The following is a 19256-nucleotide window of genomic DNA, read 5'->3' on the forward strand; positions in this document are numbered from 1 at the left end:
CCTGTAGTACTCAGCAGCAGTTTCAAATTCCCCCAGGAATATGTAGGCATTTCCAAGGTTGCTGTATGCTCTTCTTTCTGCTGATCTATCACCGAATTCTTTTGCAATGAGGAGACGCTTAAAAATGTGAAATAACTGCATTAGTTACTCCCCTTTATACTTTGTTACATACATTTGCATGCAGAAATGCAAGAAAAAAATGCATTCTTTAAGTCAACAATGCTTGATAAGAACAGCCAAACTTGAAGTTTGTGCCATTAAGATTTAAAACCTGCATTAAAAAGCTTGCAACAAGATCCAACACACAACACATGTACTAAAGATCAGGAGCAATGTGATATTCTGCTAGAACAGAATTCATTACTACCACATTGTTGTACCTGTTCATGGGCTAAAACTGCACTCCTGAAGTTGCCCAGAAGATAGTGTGTGTTTCCCAGATTTCCATAGGCACGTCCTTGTGCTGCTCTGTCACCCAGCTCTTTTACTATTGACAGGTTTTCCCTGTTTGGGGGAGAGTGAGAATGAGAATAGTGACTTTTAAAAGGTTTGGGTTTTTTCTCATAGTCATTTAAATACTAATTTTAATTTCTTATATAAAGGAAAAGGCAGAGATATTCTACTTTGGCCTATTTTAATGGCCTTTAAATAACCATGAATCTGAGTAAGAAATACTTTCTGTGAGCTACCAAACTGCAGTGCATTCTAACTCAAGCCAGTGTGCTCCCCTCTAGTTACACACACAGGTGTAACAAGGTCCTGTTGTCTCAGCCTGGTTTGAAGAGCTTTGCTGTTTCTAACTAAGGGTTGTCAGGTACAGTACAAGTGAGGCCAGGGTAAAAACCAGGGCACTGTCTTGTTGAAAAGACCAAAGTGACAGGTACCTCAGTTCTGCAGAGAAGCCTTCCATAGTTCAGCTCATGGCACTGCAGATCTCCCACATTCTAATGAACTAATGATCACATCCCCCCAGCCCCCAACACTTAAAGCTCCTACTTACTCATAATACTTTGCAGCTTTCTGTAAAGCATTTTTCACATCATCTGGAAGTTCCCCTGGATCATGGGTTCCAGCATTAGCTACATTTTTCCCTTTGGAGTGATATACATTTCCCAGATTATACAGTGCTCTTGCTTCTCCAACCTGAACCAGAAGTAAAAGAAGGCATTAAAATTTCATGCTTCAAAGTTTTCTGTCACAACAACTATTTGTACAATCCACAAATGGGAAGAAAGTTCCTTAACTACCTGTCAATACCCACTCTGCCCATTCTGAACATATTATCACCTACCCAGTCATAGCCCTCAATCCAATTGTTTTGCATGCTACTTCTTTTTGAAGAACAAGATACATTCTAGAGGTCAATTACCATTAAAACTTAAATTTAAAACAAACAAAACCAGGTAATAAAACAGGGTAATATTTAACCTGGACCTATAGTCTTCCAGGTACAAACAACTGCATTCCAACTAATAGATTTGTACTGCCTAGAAGAAATAATTGAATATTCACTATTTCCCTCTGAAAAGTGCACATTCCTTACCAGTACCACAGGGTTCAGGGGAATGTGTGTTAGCACTTTACATCCAAATTCCTGCACAATTCTTACCTTATCATTAAGTTCTCTGGAAATATCCAGATGTCTCTGACAGCAAACAATAGCTTCTTCAAAATTCCCAAGTACCTTTAAGGTGTTGCCCAGGTTCCCACTGGCTTTAGCTTCTCCCAGTTGATCTCCAATTGTCCTAAAATAGCAGCAATTAAGTACCCAGAAAACAGTGGATCATTTAAACCAATGTTTGGTAGAGAATTACATGAATTTATGAAAGTGACCACAAGTATGTAAATGTAAATGTGTGCAATTCATTTTATATCTGAAATGCACTCAAACATTGTTCAGTCTGTGGTTACAGACACTGCTGTTTGGCCAGCTGCTGGTATTGATCATCTGCTTAACATTTCTCTTTTAAATTCACATCTTTTAAGAAGAAAATAGAGAGAAAATTCTTGAAGATGATTTAGAAAGACAGTCCCAGCATTAAAAAGAGAGGTTTAACTGCATTTGTGTTTTACTTGACCATCTTATTTTAAGTAAAAATCTCCTTTAACTTAACAAGACACTTAACTGTAAGGTTTAAGACTTACAGTCTCCTCTGTAGCTCGAGGCACTACTTCATTTCTACATTTTAAATGAGACTAAGGCAAGAGACTACCACTGAACCACTCAGACTGTCAGACCTGGGCTACAACACAACAAAACAAATGCCCCAAGATCACAGCACAGGAGCAGGGTAAGGCAGGGGGAAGAATAGATTTATGCCAAATTGACATTAAGTACATTATATGCCTGTGCCTTTTATTGGATCTATACAAATCAGTAAAAGTCAGATACATAAATAGCATATGAAAGGGATAGAGTTTTAGATTTCACAGATAAACATTAGGGAGTTCTGTCTAGTAAACAAGAGAGCAGCTCAACAATACAGAGTACTAGAAACACTGAGTTTTAGAAACATGAAAGGGTCAAGAAAGGGTGGATTTAAAGCAGCCATTTAATTATCCAGAAACCTGGTGAGGCCTCAGTCACTTCCAGGATTATGGTGCTAGACCAAGTATTAGCTGCCAGGTTAGAGGGCACCCAAGTGACCTGCCAGGCCCCCAGCCCTGTGCCACACCACGTTCACTCATTAGCCAGTATTAAGGCAGGGTTTGGCAGGACAGTGAGCAGGCAGCTGCTCGTGTCTCCCAGAATGGGATGGCACGGAGAAGAGTTACCTTGCAAGAGTTAAATCGTGGTGATGATATTCCAAGGCCTTTGCATATTCCTGCAGGTAGAAATAGGCATTGCCCAGCTGGCTGTAAATAGCACTCAGGGTTCGTAAATCTTCAGTTCCAACCTGCACAGCAGCTTCAAAGAAAGACACGCCAGCCCGGCAATCTCCTGCCTTGCACAGGCGCTCGCCCTCCAGAGCCAGCTCCAGGCAGGAAGCCTCCATCCTGCACAGGGACAAAACAGGCCAACAGTCACTCCTAAAGAAAGGCACCCTCTGTGCAGCACCTGAGCTCTGGACACGGCATTCTTTTATCAGATGGCCTCTGTTTGTTTAGGAGAGGGAATCAGCAGCACACCACAACCAATGAGCTTTGCTTTAGAGTACTACAGAAACCAAGGCTGAAATGGAAATTACAATTTCGATGGTGAGGAGCAAAATAACATTTGAACAAACAGCTACAATTCCTTATTTTTCCAGTCTCAGAGAGGAAACCAAACATTGCTTTTGTCCATAGGCAGCACTCAAAGGGTTCAAAAACAGTTTTCACCATCTAGATAATTTCAGAAAAGTTACCTAGAAATCAAGCTATTACTGACAAATACTGATTCTGACAAATGGAAGCACTTCAGATTTTTAGGGTGATGCCACAGTAACCTGCAAAATGATTCACAGGAAAAAAATCAAATTAGAATATTCTGTGCTGTGTATCAAAGACTGACTAATTTTCTGCAAGTTGTTTCCTCTGTAATCTCCTTGGCACTTAATTTCTTATACTAGCACTGCTGTGGAAATTCTCAGTGTAAGAAAAAATATCTAGATTCAATTAATGACAAAATGTATGTCAATTCAAGTTACTTCACTGATATACCATTATTCCAGAACCCACTGGAATAGTTTTTAATTTTACGAACAAGTAATTGTGCAATTATACAGGTACAAAATGCAGCAATCATTAATGAATTTGCAGAATACTACATTTTGAACATGAACAAAGACACTGATAGAAAACTACAGTGGCATTCACGTGCCTCTTTGCCCCAGTGAGCTCAGGAGTACAAAACATAACATTTCAGTAAGTGTTAACAATTTTATCCAAACGTTTCCTACATTCTGGTTCTGAGATGCAAGGGAGGCAGGGGAGAGGAAGATGAGAAAGACAACAGCTCCAGGTCCCAGTCTTGAAGCAGTATGGTTCTCCAGCTTTTCCAGGATACATGCATTTTAAAAAGCTTGCAAAAATGTCAGCATTTTATTTTTTTAAAGATTTTTTCAAAATGAAAACCCAGTAAGAGACATTCTGTAATAGTTGAAAAAGTACATGCTAATGTTGCCAAAGAGTGGACAATCAAATGCTGGCTTTTGCAGAAGTTATTTTAGTGGAAACACCAGATGAAACATTTTTTGACTTGACATAGTGATGAAGTTTTTAACATACCTACAATACATTTCTTTATTTTCTTAAACTAGAAAAAAAAATTGATTATACAAACTTTTACTCAAATCTGAACAGGAAGGAAATATTTTTGAAAAATCTAATGACTTCCAAAAGAGCTAGAAGAGTTGGGATCACAAGCACAATACAAAACACAAAAAACTACCATACCTGCTGGTCTTGGAGGTGCCACAACTTAAGCACAGCGAGATGACTGACATGGTTACCTTTTGCAACAAAAAGCACTCTCTGTTTGGTAGTTGCTAAAGATGCTGACAGCAAAAGATAACTCCAGCATGAAGCTCTTGCCAAGCCCAACTTTCCAGGCTGGATATCCATAACACATGCAGGATTTTTAGGTTTGCAAACTCTCCTCAGAGAAGTTAGAGCATTCCTGTTAGCTACAACACACCACCTGGCTCTCATGACATTGTGCATGTGTGGAATGTAAGACAGAAGAAGGCAGAAATGATTAAGTACAATTAAGTACAAGGCAGAAATGATGACACCATCAGCAACTGAAGGTTTAAGACTTAAAACACTTCATTGGGTAATCTTAATCCTATCCAAAGAGGTTCTCTCCGGGCACCTCATGTTAACTGACATGTCCAATTAGAGTGACAGCTGGAAAATGTGGTGCTTCTCAGTGCAGACTGGGACCATTACACAGCCACACTCTTTGGATTTTTGCTTGAATGGCCAAAAAGAGCAGACCTTCTAGCAAAATGTGTGTGTGACATAACAATGAAATTGCTACACTGGACTTTGCTTCTGTAAGTGAATTTATTCTATTTAAAAAAAAAATTACTGTGAGACATCAGCCACATAATCAGTGAAGAAAAAGCAGGTAAAAATCTTCAAGGGCAATATCAGAGAGTGCTGCAGTATGGTAGCCCCCCTTGAGAGACTGCATTCATCTGATTTCACACTACACCTAAAAATGCCAAATGCCAACACAGCATTACCATTTCATCAGGGAATTTGAAATACAATCATATGACTTTACAACTCTAGATTTAGTGTAACTTATAAAAATGAGAGATGTGGGATCTTTCATACAGAACACAACTAAGAAGCAAATGGCTTATACTCAGACTGATGAAAATCAGCTGTTACTACAGTGTTTAAATTCAACCAGCATTACAGGAAGTAAATGAAAATGAGAATTAATAATTGCTTGAGTAAAAAAAGAATGCAAAAATTACACAACTCTTGAGAAGCTGTGTTAACAAGTTGCTAGAATCTGTACAGCAAATTAAAACTTTAATTCCATCTGGATCCATTCCTTCTGACCTACCATTTCAAAATCTAAATAAGCTATACAGAAATAGAACAGAGACAATTAAATATTTATTTCCACAGTTGCCTGCACTCAATATTTTATTCAGGTTATATAAGAGCTATGAAATCACTCAGTTATTTTAAAAGTTTCTGAGGCTTTTCCATTGAGTACCAAAACTGAGGTACTCAAAAGAGGTTTGGTTTTGGTTTGTATTTGTTTTTTTCTCCCCTCTGCTACTTAAAGGACTCTTATGCAAATTAACACTTTTTTTTTGGTTTGGTGGGTTTCTTTAGGATTTACGTAGGTGTTCTCCACCTGTCACTGCTAATGGTTAAACAGCACTTTGGCAGACTAGACAGGGCCAGGTTATCAATGTTTTAGGAAGTCATTAAATAGTTATAAGGAGAATATGACATTACTTTCTCTGTTTCCTGGGCTGAATGGAATTATTTACTCAACACCCAGTGGCCAAACAAGAGATACATTGAATCTGCAGAGAGGAGAAGAGAACAAGCCCCATTCATCTGTGCACTCCTAAGGCAATTCTGTTCCTGCTGAACACGACAGGGTTCTCTCAGATATTACTTGAAAATGTTCACACAGGGCTCCATTTTGCTGTGCTGTCTATAGCTGCCTGGCAGCTCCTGAATAATTTCTCATTTGTAAAACTACCTCATCCTTATCTGGCCCTCAAAGCTTTTCCTCCTGCCTGGCTCCCCAGTATTTTTATTTTTCTTCTTCCCACCCCCGCCTCCTTCTTCTCTGACCTTTTTCATGTTCTATTATAAACCTTTATTATTTCTATGAATATAAACCCTAAGCATATTGTTTTTGTCTCCCTCCCTTCAGCTGTTCTCATCTCACAATAAGAACAAGAAGAGTGGTAAGAATTAAGTCAGTGGAAGAAGGTAGTAACACTCCCTGATTACTACAATCTTTAAACACAATTTAGTTTTATTCAGTTCAATTCCCACTAAGAGGGCTTTTTGCTTTTGAGGGGGAACACAGCTGTCATCACTTTGCCATGAAACACGTTGGTACAAATAACACACCTAGAGACAAAACATCCCCATGCCATGTCTTTAGTTTGGATGCAGCACCACTGTGCCACAGCATCCTGTAATGAAGCTGACTGTAATAAAGCACCCTGTAATAAAGCTGACACACCATTCCTGACCACTGCCCTTACTCTGGGCTTCCCCCCATGAGCAGAAGCCTCGACAGCCACCACTGCAAACAGCTCCAGTACAGCCCCACTGCAGCACTGCTTCTTCAAACTTAGAAACAAACAGCTCACACACAGAGAAACCACACCCTGAATTCTGTCTTCTTTTGCTCCAGTCAAGATAAAAGCACTTACAAGGTTTTGGTGCATGAATTTAGCAGGCCAAAAGAAACAAGTTCTACAAATATTCACCCATTTATTCATACAAATCAAGTAACATTAGCATTTTATTTTCGGTCACTAAAAAAAACAAAAAGAACCCTCCTTCCGTCAGCATAAGCACTTTTATAACTGCAAAAGTGACACTGCTGAACTACTGTGGGGAGAAAGAAACGCTTGCACAGTCAGAAACAGACCCACAGTAAAGCCTTTCCTTAGGAGTGGGCTCCAACTTCTTTAAAATGAGTTCTAATGGAATGCCAGAAGGAAGGAAAGAGCAGTCACAGCCAAACAAGCCTGGGATAATAAATGCAAGTAATTTTTTTTAAAAACTGGTAACTCCCTCCCCAGTAATTTATGACCTTTTATTTCCTGCACTAAATTTTAAACTCCAACAAAATAAAATATTTCCAAATTACAGCTATCAATATCATCATAAAGTTCCAGGTCAATATACTGAATTAATTCTTAATTTCTCAAAGTCTTAGGAAAGTTTAATATGTTTTTAAATTAAAAGTATTTTGCCATCGTGTTTTTTAAATGTGAATCGGATTATAGTTCTTGCAGAAAAGTTTAAGAAGGTCATGGATATTGTTATTGTTGATATTTTTAATTGGTCTCATTCAAACCTGTACTGAAATACAGCATAAAGCAGTAAGACATTGTGCCCTGACTGTGCTTGCCAAATTTTTTGAAGTTTTTTTTATCTTGTCAGTTTATACCAGTCAATTGGCCCTGACCTATTTTTCATCCATTTATTTCTATAACAGCACCCTGAACAGCTCCTGCTTTTATTAAAGAGTGAGCAAGGATATTCTGCAATTGTCTGGGGAGGACCAAGAGCACCAGCACCAGCGTGGGGAAATGTGGTAGAGGAATGCTGGGCAGGGGTCCCTTCAGGAAACACTCAGCACAGAGTTATCATGCTTACATACTGAGGGTCAAAGCCACAGGATAGAGATTTTAGCCAAATAAAGAGAGAAAACAGTAAATTACAGCTTATTTGCTCATTTTTCTCCTTACTGACCATGAGAGAGCTTCTCCAGCTGGCTGCACTGCCACCCAGGACACTGGACTTGTATGAAATGAAATTAAGCACTTCTTTTCTATGAAATGGAAGAGAAGACCACTCCAAGAGCCATCTAACATTGTCAGAATGTTGAAAGGATTAATTTTATGCCACAGCATGTGCTGTCTTACAAATACAGGTTAACAGCCTTATTGCTGTTAGCTAGTCAGGAAAAGGCCTCCAAAGAAAGGATGATCAGGGTAGGGGTGGGGGGAGCACACAAGAACCACATTTTTTATTTCTTTTTAAACAATCATTTCAGTCTTCCAGCGTTCCTTCCTACTGAATGAACTGCAAGATTCACCCTTCCAAACACCATGCACTACACAATGCTCCTGTAGTTCAGCTCTATTAGAGCGAGTCTGAAATGCTAACACGTTGTCCCAGGTCTGTAAAGGGGATTCAGAAGAAAAATTAGAAAAGCTCTCAGAAGGGAAATCCCATATCCTCTTCACTTGCAAGAACAGTACTTCTGAGTGCAAGGCACCAAGGCAGTTTCCATCTATCAGCCAAACCTCTTTATTTTAAGCAAGGAAAACACCTCCTCCTTCACCAGAATAATGGGCCAAGTACAGAGAACTTTAGCAGACAAAAGTCAGCAATTTGCACAGGCAGCCTAAAAGCTAAAAGAGGGAGGAGCTATTACCCTACAGGCACCACACTTCATATCATTCTACCCCAAGTACAAAGAAATACATGCAATAATGTACTATTCTGTTACCATGCAAGTTCCAGTACTATACAAGAATTTATTCATACTAATCTGCTACATAGCAAAAGTGAATTTTCATTGTTGAAAAATCAAGAAAAAAATGAGTTTAATTGTAAATTTCAGTAACAGTACTAGCAGAGATATCAAGCTATTTGTTACAACTTGTTTAGCTTTCTATTATTAACAGCACTTATTAATTTATAGCAAAATTACCAGTCTTACCTGTATCGCACGTGAAAGGAGCGATCTTCAGGCATGCTTATCAAAACATCCTTTTCCGCCATTGAGTTACATTATCAGCAGAGAAAGAAATACTGTTCTGTAGTAGGGTAAGTGCTTTATTATGGGGAATTGTTGTCAGAGCACCATTCCAGTTAGGATATTAAGAAGCTGAAGTAAAGATATCCTAAGCTACTGTAGAAAAACTCTTCTTTATTACTGAGGTAAGGAGGTCACTGCCAGCCACATCTCACACCTTCAGAAATGTTCATGTTCTTTCTTTCATCTGTGGCCCTTTAAGCTCCATTCAGGCACGGTTCTGCAAAGGGAACACAAGATGCTTGGCTTGAAGTCTCATGGTTAATAACTCATCAGCATTTGCAGCTGATGTAAAAGCATAACACTGCTCCTACGAAGCAGGAAACGTCATTCAAGAACTGAAAGGCAGAGCCAAAGCCTTCTACACAGACATGGCAATTCCTGTAGGCAAGTGAGAAAACCAAAGAGGTTTAACAAAAACCAACACTCTCTCTTCTCTTGGACACTTTGAAGAATTTACCCTTCTTAGGATTTTCTGGCCTCATGAAGTTCCAGGCAAAAACCTTAAAGGATGAAAAGTACAGAATGAAAGGCATAATAGAGAGCAGATCACAAAGTGCTTTACACGTAAACACTGCCCCCGAAAACCTGACCAACCACCAGCTGAAGGCACACAGCAGTCAGAACTGGTGGGCACAACCCCATGGGCAGATCATCCACTCTGCAGATTGTCCCACCTGCAATACTGTAAGCACAGCAGCCAGCAAAGGTTTAACCTCTATATTTACTTTTCTTCCCTCTGGTCCCAAAAGAAAAGGGGGGAGTTCGGGAGTTTGGAGGGCAAGTGGTGTTCACACTGGCTTCCTATTCAAAGATTCTGCAGCACGCAATGTGAGCTCCAAACTCTGCTTCAAAGAGATTGCAGAAGCCAGCATATAAATACTGGACATGTTTGGGCTGGCTGGGAAAAATTAACAGAAAAGAAACCCTGTAATCAAAAGTTTACCCACTTTTAAACATATTTTTAGTAGAGACGGTGACATATTTACGCCTCAGTACTAATATTACCTTCCTTTGCAAGTAAACATAGAGTTGTGTAATTCACAAATGCATATTTCATCAAGAGACTCCAGAGGTGTCGAAAAGACAGGAACAGAGCTCAGACTCAAAGCTGTCATCAGAAGAATATGCAAATCTGTATATTTAATTGTCGACATAGCCCTTACCTTTTCCTCTCATTGGCTTTATCAAGTCCCAGCTGTGAAGATTCATGCTTCCCATCCTCCTCTACCTTGATAGCAGCCCTCAGACTATCCACATTCTTCCAATTAAACAAGTATTTTGCCCTTCCATGCTCATCACTGGAATTATTTGGCATCAACAAGAGGGTGTGGGTGTATTTTTGCAATTATGAAGCGTGACACCCAGAGGTTACAATAGCACTGCAGCCCACACACTGGGCAGGCTGTGTTCCAGGTGTTCACTCTGCAGAAGTCTGTCCAGCCTCAGCTCAGGTAACTCATACAGGCAGATGGCCCTAAGCCACCCAGGCTATAGCAGCCCTCCTGCTGCTCAGCAAATCCAAGGGGTTTGGAAGTTCCCTTCCACAGAGGAACAAAAGTGTGTACTCTGGTACACACAGATCATGAGATGATGACCGTAGTAATTTTTTTGTGTATTTTTACTGTAATGGTAATTAACTGAGTAATTTAAAAAGCTTTTTTTAAAAATAAAAAGTCAACTTTAATTTAAAAAACCAGTTATACTTAAAAATACATCAGAACATCTGTGTTTATTTAAATATCAGTTATTTTTAGCTGTACATTTTACATCAGGTGTTTATAGCTTCACTGTATTTGAGCTACACATCTGTCCTCATCATCTGACTGATGCCACCAAGAGCTGGAACCACTACTCCTGTTTATTTCCCTCCTTAATGGCCATACAGCACATTCCTGGTCTTGGGAGGGTGATACAGACACACCCACATTGGCCAACACATCATCATCACAGATCCAACCCAAATTACTGGGCCTGCTCTCCATACCTGGCTTCTTCACCTGTAAGTCATTAGGATGTCAATTATGCCTTCAGCCATGCCAGCCTGTAATCAGTAACCAAACCTAAATCACATTAATTAGAGTGGGGAATGCAAAAGGCAGGAGATGGAAGGCAAACACTTGAAGCTGTACACACAACCTTTAAATGCACAATTTACTTAATACAGGAAGTCCTAAGGGTTTCTGTTATTTTGAAGTAGCAGCAAAAAGCCCACAGAGAAAAAAGGCTGGGTCTCCTCCAGAAGAGAGAAATCAATCTGGTGGGACTGATTACACAGTTGTTTGATACCAAAACAGAAACAAACATCAGCCTCAGCACCCCAAATCAAATGAAGCAAGGCAGAGGTTTGGCAATCAAATGTACCAGCCCCTCATATCCTACAACAGACAAAACATGCACTGTATCAATTCTTTATTAGAAGAAAATGGTGAGCCATAATTACTCACCCTGGCTAAAAACAGCTAAAGGATATTCAATTAAACCATCAGGAAAGGCCAATTTGCCTCAATTCAATGCTCTGTCTAAAAAAATGTGCTTATTGCATGCAGAAAGTCACTTTTCATTTTTTTCCTGTTAAATCACAGATTTATATAGAAGCTATATGAATATAGATAGGGTTTGCATGATGAAAGTACATCTCAACCTTCCATTAACATCCCTGCACTGAATCAGTGATACAAATGCTAACACTGGAATAAGGCTCACTCTCTCTTAAAAAAAATTACAGAAGAAACCAAGGCCCCCCTATTTTTAATTCTTATCAGTAAGTTTCAAGTTCCTGACAGTGATAAAACAGAAGTTGCTATTTCTTTCCCCAAAGCCTGTATGCAAGCTAGTAGTTTTAGCTAGCACAGCTTCCAGCCAGGTGTTTCACCTTTTAAGGCATTTTCCACTTCAGCAATGATTTGATTGCATACTATAAATTCTATCTCAATGGTAGACAATGAGTTTAATCAGTTTGCAATTCTTAGCTACACTGAATGTCTACAATAGATTTTTTTGTTTCATTTTGACAGAAAACCATATTTTTGCACAGGTGATAATGCATCAGCAAGCAACAGAAAGCCAATGCTGTGATTTATTTGCAGTACACAGAACTAATGATCACAATACAGTTGGAGGAGATGGTTTTATTCTCCCTCATCACCTCAAAATGGTACATTTTAAGCAGCTTCATTTGCTCCTTTCCTCAACCCACACCTTCTTTTTTGGAGCTTGTCAGATGATCCAAAGTTTGATTTGTTTGCTGATGCAGTCACAGGGCTGGGCAGCTGACAGAGCGGTCCCTGGGGGGCTGCTGGAATATCAAACAGCTCCCTTCCTTCTGCCTTTCCCTAAAGGAGATGATCAAGGGATGCCTTCTCTCCCCATCTGCTATTCCTCACAAATCTGTGGGAAAGGAGCATCTGCCAAATGAAGTCATCACCGACAGAGAGATTCAAAAGCTAATACAGGAAAGGACAGATAAAGGCAGATCTACTGCACTAACTGCATTTCCTGAGAAAAACTAGTGACAGAGAATGCTTGTTTCAAGATTAAGACAAATTTCCCAATGGTGAATTGAGTTTGAATTTCCTTTCAAAAAGATGCTACAGAATGGGTAGGAGAAAAAAAAAAAGAAAAAAAGAAGAGAAGTTTGAACTGGATCATCTAAAAACAAAACAGAGCTGTGCATACCCTGTGAATGAAGAACCAACAATAAAAATATACCAACAGTCAATTACTGAAATACAGAGATCAGCTTCAGACCTTCAAAATATAAAAGAGCATATAAATACAAATAGCACAAGGAACACTCACAAGTAAAGCGTTCTCTATTTTAGTCTTCAGTGCTGTTCAAGGATATTTTAAAAATTTACCTGATTAATGGATAAGCCTAAAATAAGCCACCAAAAAGCCTTAAAATTTCCTATCAAGTGTAATATTGTATTTACTATTAACATGGTAAACAGCATCATCATTAGCATTTCTGCAGTAATATATATTCCCCTGTGAATGAGTCTCTAAGTAAATGTGTGCCATGCTGGGGAAAAGCTAATTTTCCCAAACCTTGAGCACAGTACAAGTGACTAGTCATGAGAATGGATCCTGCAAATACAAGACACAACTGTACTAAGACCACTGTGGTTATTCTTGGCAGCTTAATTTTAAACTCCTCTCTGCACCACTTTTGACAGCTGTTCAACAGCTGATTAGCTGAGTGCAGACAGAAACCACCTTCACTGATGAGGTGAATTTGAGGTTTTATTCAGGACCACGATGATGTGGAGCAGTGCCTGCTCTGAAATACTGCCTTTGTCTCCTGATGGATTTTTCTGTTGAGCAGAAAACCTCAGAATAAACCACAGGGATTCTCTCATAGGACTGGCTTAGCAGCATGCAAGCCACTTTGCAGCTCACATCACACATTCATGGACACAAGAGGAAAGCTGAAGTTCATAAACAGCTCCTGAGCTCCCAGGTGTGAGTGACAGAGCTCATGCTGCAGAGTCTGTGTCACTACAGAGCACGGCAAAGACCCCACCTAAACACCCTACACCATCCAGCTCATCAGCCAAGCTGCAAACAAATCAAACCACTATCTCATGTTCTTGCTTCAGATGCTTCCTCCTCCACCCCACCTCTATTTACCATGCTGACTTATAAATATGGGCCCACACCATCTTAGACACATTGCTGAATATTGCAGACAGCCCTGAAATGGCTGTGAGGGCTGGGTATTGCACTGGCTTTGGCCCAGAGGTGATGATTTGTAACCCTATCAACCCACTGCTCCACAAGCCTGCAATTTCACTTCTTCCAATAGAAAATGGAATATGAGGGCTCCTCTCCTTTGCCCAAATGAGGTGCACAGAGCTATCTTTTATAAAGGAAACCATCATTTCCTTGCTAGAAAGAGAATCACCAAATTGTAACTGAGAGCTTAAGGCCAGCCAGGCATTTTGTAACCAGAACTGACAGGTGCACAGCTAACTGCCTTTTGTGAATCAAAAGGAAAGAATTACTAGAGTGAGGGAGGGAAACTTGACTCCATTATCTCTGAAATTATTCCATCTCCCTTTTGAGCCACTTAATGCCCAACACTCAATGACTTCAGTAACCAGCAGTCTTTCCAGATTGTCAGCAGAAGCACAAGAGGTTATAAAAGACCAGAAAAATACCAGTAATAGAAGTTCAGATACTCATGGCAACTCTCCTCAAAAAATGAAAAGAATTGCTAAATGAGTAGTTACACAAATACTATCATTGTCTGGCACAAACTCCTGAGCAATCTGATTCTTTTCTTCACTCCTTTCCCTATTTGCTTTCTAGCACTGTACATAAATCCAAATCAAGAAAAGGGTTTCTGTCCAATTATTTTAATTTACTCATCAATTTACTCTAATTTTGTCATAATTATGACTACAGGAAGAGAAACCCCCTAGTGACAAAGGAGAACAAGTATCCCCAGAATAGTCCCAAAGAGTCCAAAGTAGGTACAAAAAACCATGTTATTGAAAATATGAATAACTGTACTAAACAAGGTAAGGAAAATATTGCAGAAATCCCCAAAACTACTTTACAGGATATAAATACACTAGCTCTATTTATATTTTTTAAAAAACCTTTAAAGCTATCGTAGCTATGAGACACTCATCTCCATATTTAAAATTAATTTTAAAAAGACAAACAAGCCCCCCACAACAATGACAGGCATCAAGAATTTCTGAGATAAATTTTGCTCAAATGAAGTGAGGATCTCAACACATCCACAGCTGGAAATGAAATCATGGACTTGAAACTAGAGGAACACAGCTCCAGCGAGTCCAGCATCCATTACCTAATTGCTAATGTGGCCCTGCATTATGACAGACATGGCAACAACAGAGATATTTAATTTATCACTCTGTTTGTACCAGTTTTTGTTTGGGGTTTTCTTTATTTCTCTGGTTGTTTAAACCCAGCAGACCCTGCTTGTGGTAGGTTTTAAACACAGGTAAGAGAAAGTTCATCTCCTTCATTTCACAGGTTAACTCCCCTTGGCACAGCTGTAGGATCCCCGGCTCACACAGCTCTGCTAAAGGCAAACAGGAGCCTTCAATGCGGGAGCATTTCCACCTGCCCCCTGGCACTTCCTGTAGGTACTTTCCACCTATCCTCTAGATCAGGAGGAGGATTTTTCCTCTGCTTGTCGAGTACCTGGCTGAATGGAGTGTTTGGGGCTTTAAGTAATGCTAAAGGTCTGCAACATGCCAAGCCTTTCAAACTCTATATCCTGCTTATTCCTGTTTCTAAGAGAAGCAGTATTTACCTGGCAAACAGCTTGCTACCGAATGTACATCATCACTGTCCAGTGTGCAGGTTAAAGAGCCCAGTGCAGTTAACACAAGTGACCACCAGCATTTCATTATACAGACACTCCTGCAGATAGTTAATGTAAGCCATCTATTGAAATCCTGAATTGGGGGAATCCCACACTACCATAAGAAAGGAGAACATGAAGTGCCAGCAAAATATAACTAATATACCCATCATAAAACTAATCAGGCAACTGAAAACTAATTCTCCATGCAGCAAGATTAAGATTTCAGATACAAGAACGGTACAGAATAAGATCACAGTCAAAACAGGTCAGAATTTTTCATATTTGATATATCAAGGTATTAGGATTCCTTATCCTTTTTCTTTTCTTATTTTTTATTAGAACCAGGTGCAAGTTTATTTACAAATTGTCATTCACAGATTGAAAACAAACACTGCACTGCCCTCTTTCCAACATCTCCCTCAACTGGGGATGAGATTTGCATTCAAGCACTTTAAGTGCACAAATGCCACAACAGACTGCAATAAGAGTTCACAACACAGCAGCATGCAATCCTTATTCACAGTGGAAGTTGAAATCGTTCCCAATAAATCAGTTTTGTTACCAAGTTCTGAAGGTAAATTTGCAGCCTGCTCCTTTGGGACAATCTCATCATGCAAATGAACATATACAAGGCCTCTCCCAGGCAACCAGACACTCAGTTTGGGAACTGGAGCATGTTATCCAGCATGAAAGAGCCCCACATAGGAAGGGTTCAGCACAAAAGGCTGGCTATTTGCACTGAGCTGACAGAGCAAGTTGATCACAAATCTCTCCAATAAAATGTTCCACCTAGCTTGGCTCCTTCTTAGTCTATGAAATCTCTTAAAAAGAGATACTGGTATGTAAAAGAAAGAAGACAAACATTGTACAAGCATCTTACAAAGAAATAGAAGAAATACCTTATGATTCTATAAATTAAATTTTAAAAAAATAATAATCCTTAGAATCACTGGCAGTAAGACACAGTAGCAATTTCAGTGAAGCAATATAGCTGCTGTTTCAAAATTCCTAGCTGGCACTGTGGTGCTCATTCAGAGCCAAGCAGACTTTCAGCATAACCAACCCTCACCACTCCAGCAGGGCTTTACCTCGCAGGGAGCAGATGCAGCTCTCGTAGAAGCTCTGTTACACAACTGCAATGATCCACGGCAGGTCAATGGCACTGCTTGGTGATCACCTGTGCCCCTCAGCTCCCAGGTGCCAGCAGCAGCCATTAACATCCTCCCTAATGAGCCTGCAGCTACAACCTGCAAAAGCTCAGGTGCAGGATCAACACTCACAACACTGAGAAGACAATGCATTGCTTTTTCACACTGTTTGCTTCTTACAGACAGGTACAGTGCATTTATGGCACATCACCTATGGAGATTAAGGAAAACAGTATTTCTTGAGGTGCCAAGTTGTAAATGGCTGTGTATATTCATTCCAACACTTGGGATGCAGCTGCAAACCTATTCAGAATCTCCTCAATGCAGTTTCTTCCATCAGTGTGATGACTACTGGACTGCAGCCCACTTTGCCCCCACTGCCAGTTTATCCACTCTGTACAGGCATTATTATTACACTGACAGAATTGGTCACAGTAGCACATCCTGCTCTCTAACAAACCAGCTAGATAAGGTCCAGGCTTCAAAGTGCTGCAGGCAAGGAACAAAACTCCTAAGAGTATACTAACATGGCAATGGGAGGAAAAATAATATAGCAAACAGAAATAAAGAAGAAATAATAGATTTAGAGAGCCTTCTTTATAAATCAGATGTGGTTTATATTCCCTGCAACCCAGCTGAATGAAAGCTTTCCTTCCTATAACACAAATAAGTTTTATTATATGAACAAGTAACATATTCCTCAAACACTGCCAAATTTGAGTCCCAAGAGGCAACTTGACATTAATCATCTGCTCAACACTGTATGTGTTTCAACCACCTCTTGCTAGTCCTTCTACTTCTGCTTTTCCTGTATTTTGCATTCCTAATATTGTGGTCTTCCACAAAATAATACCTTCTTTTCCTTTTTGGATATTATCACTTGTATAACTGGCTTGCTACTAAATGGCTAAAGAAAAGTTTAAGGTTTTTTCTGGTACTTGGTATCTGACTCTGCTTTTATTTGCAGGAGCAGTGTTAACAATAACAGGTTGATCCCTCAGAAAGTCGTAAGATAATCACTCACTCCTCAAACAAAACCAAGTTCATTAAGACGTTAACCTTAAAAGCTACTGAAAGCAGGACTATAGTTACAGATCTGGGCAGGACTAAGTTGTGGAAAGTCAAACTGACCACGCAAAGGCTACAAAGGACAAGAAGTAGAAATATATTGCCCATTAAACTTAAAAAGTGGTAGATGAGGAGAAACTAAACAATTATAAATGCAAAAAAAAATCCCCTTATGTTCAGTAGTTAAAACTATGGACAAGGAGCATTCCTTTTTAGAAAAAAAGCTTTTCAAAACTTAGTCTGACCTTCGAACCATCACTTTGTGAACTAATTCTGCAGCAAGAGTAGCAGCAATGTACAATCCTAAGCAGTTTTAAGATGCTTGAAAGAGTTACAAGAGCATTTAAACAACAGCATGCTAAATAAAGCAACTGATAACACTCACACAGGTTTCTTCTAGTCCAGTGAAGCTGTCTTAGATTTCAGGTAAGTTTTGTCCCAGCTTTATAAGGAAGTAATTGGAAGTACAAAGTCCTTCCTACTGAAGAGGGATGCACAGTCCAGAAGACTTGCTAACCATTAATTAAACTAGTAAGAAGGAACGCTTGGACAGGCCTACAAATTAGTTTTAACACACTATAAATATATATAAGCAATTAATTTAGAAGGACTGCATTACAAGGAGGTCTTTTTGCCAGCATTTTCAGGTCTAATCGAATTATCACTTTAAAAAGAGGCATAAAGTTTCCAGACAAAATTTAAGCAGGGACTAGAACCTCTTAACTGATCTTTTTGAGATGCAAGACTCAGCACGTTCTTCCAAATTCTGAGATGGTTGCACAGCTCTCCATAGCAACCCAGGATACATGAGCCCTGCAGTCACTGGCAAGAATCTAACAGGAACAACATTCGGCTGAAAAAACTTCTAAAGCAGAAGAAAGGCCACAGCTTCAGGGTGGGGTAAAATTTGTGTCTTGGCAATCAGGTCAATAAAGGGATAGAGAGCAGTTTCTGATTTACTATGCTCCTCCACTGAAAAAGTGAAAAAGCAATAGAAGGGCGGGAACTACATTAGCAAAACCTGCAGTGTATACAGGTCTGGTATAATCCGAGTTTAGATATGCCACAACACAACGCCTGACTCAAACTCTCGAACACGAGTTTAGAGTTTGCTCCCTGTGTACCTCACTCCTCACGTTATGCTCGCAGATTCTTTGGTTCCGGTTCTCCCACCAGCCTGTTTCGCTCCTGCCCTTACGCTTTCATTTTATTTATCCATCTCGTTAGCACAACACAAGTGCCCAAAGGCGGCCGATGCGTAGCCCTGCTGGTACCGGCTCCCTTCAGAGCCTCCGGGGCGATCGCGGCACACAACCCACCCGCGCCGGGCACCGGCACCTCCTGCCTTTGTTGGCCACGGGCGCTCGGCGGCCGCCGGCACACGGCACCGGGCTCGCCCAGGGCCGCACCGCCGCTCCATTCGCCGACACACAGCCCCGCTCGGGGCCGCGGCACTGCCGGGCCCGCCTTCGGAGCCCCCGTTCTGCCACCCAGCGCTCCCCGCCGCACCGCTCACCTGCGTGCCGGGCCAGCGGGGCTGCGAGAGGCCAGCTGGGCTCCAGGGGCCGGCGCTGTGCGAGCCGGGCTGGCGGAGCCGAGCGGGGCCGTGAGGGGCGGTGAGCCCCGCCCGCCCACGCGCAGCCGCTCCTCGAACCCGCCAATCGCCGCCGCGCGCGCCCGGCCCCAGGGGCGCGGCCGCCAACGGCCGGCGCGGCCGCATCAT

General features: G+C 40.6%; 1 protein-coding gene across 4 annotated transcripts in view; it reads right to left on the minus strand.

The window, feature by feature from the left end:
• GPSM2 (G protein signaling modulator 2) overlaps positions 1-19209 on the minus strand; it is a 26783-nt gene extending 7574 nt beyond the window's left edge. For all 4 annotated transcript variants that reach the window (XM_077182109.1, XM_077182107.1, XM_077182105.1 and 1 more), the window contains exons 1-7: positions 19050-19209; positions 8876-9191; positions 2776-2997; positions 1610-1745; positions 1001-1143; positions 381-504; positions 2-117 (exon numbers count right to left, since the gene is read on the minus strand). In XM_077182109.1, coding sequence (XP_077038224.1) covers positions 2-117; positions 381-504; positions 1001-1143; positions 1610-1745; positions 2776-2997; positions 8876-8937 — 803 coding nt within the window. In that variant the 5' untranslated portion in view covers positions 8938-9191; positions 19050-19209. The remainder of the gene's footprint in view (position 1; positions 118-380; positions 505-1000; positions 1144-1609; positions 1746-2775; positions 2998-8875; positions 9192-19049) is intronic.
• Between the last annotated feature and the right edge of the window lie 47 nt (positions 19210-19256).

Source organism: Agelaius phoeniceus, chromosome 8 (assembly GCF_051311805.1).
Source record: "Agelaius phoeniceus isolate bAgePho1 chromosome 8, bAgePho1.hap1, whole genome shotgun sequence".
In the NCBI taxonomy this organism is placed as follows: Eukaryota; Metazoa; Chordata; class Aves; order Passeriformes; family Icteridae; genus Agelaius; species Agelaius phoeniceus.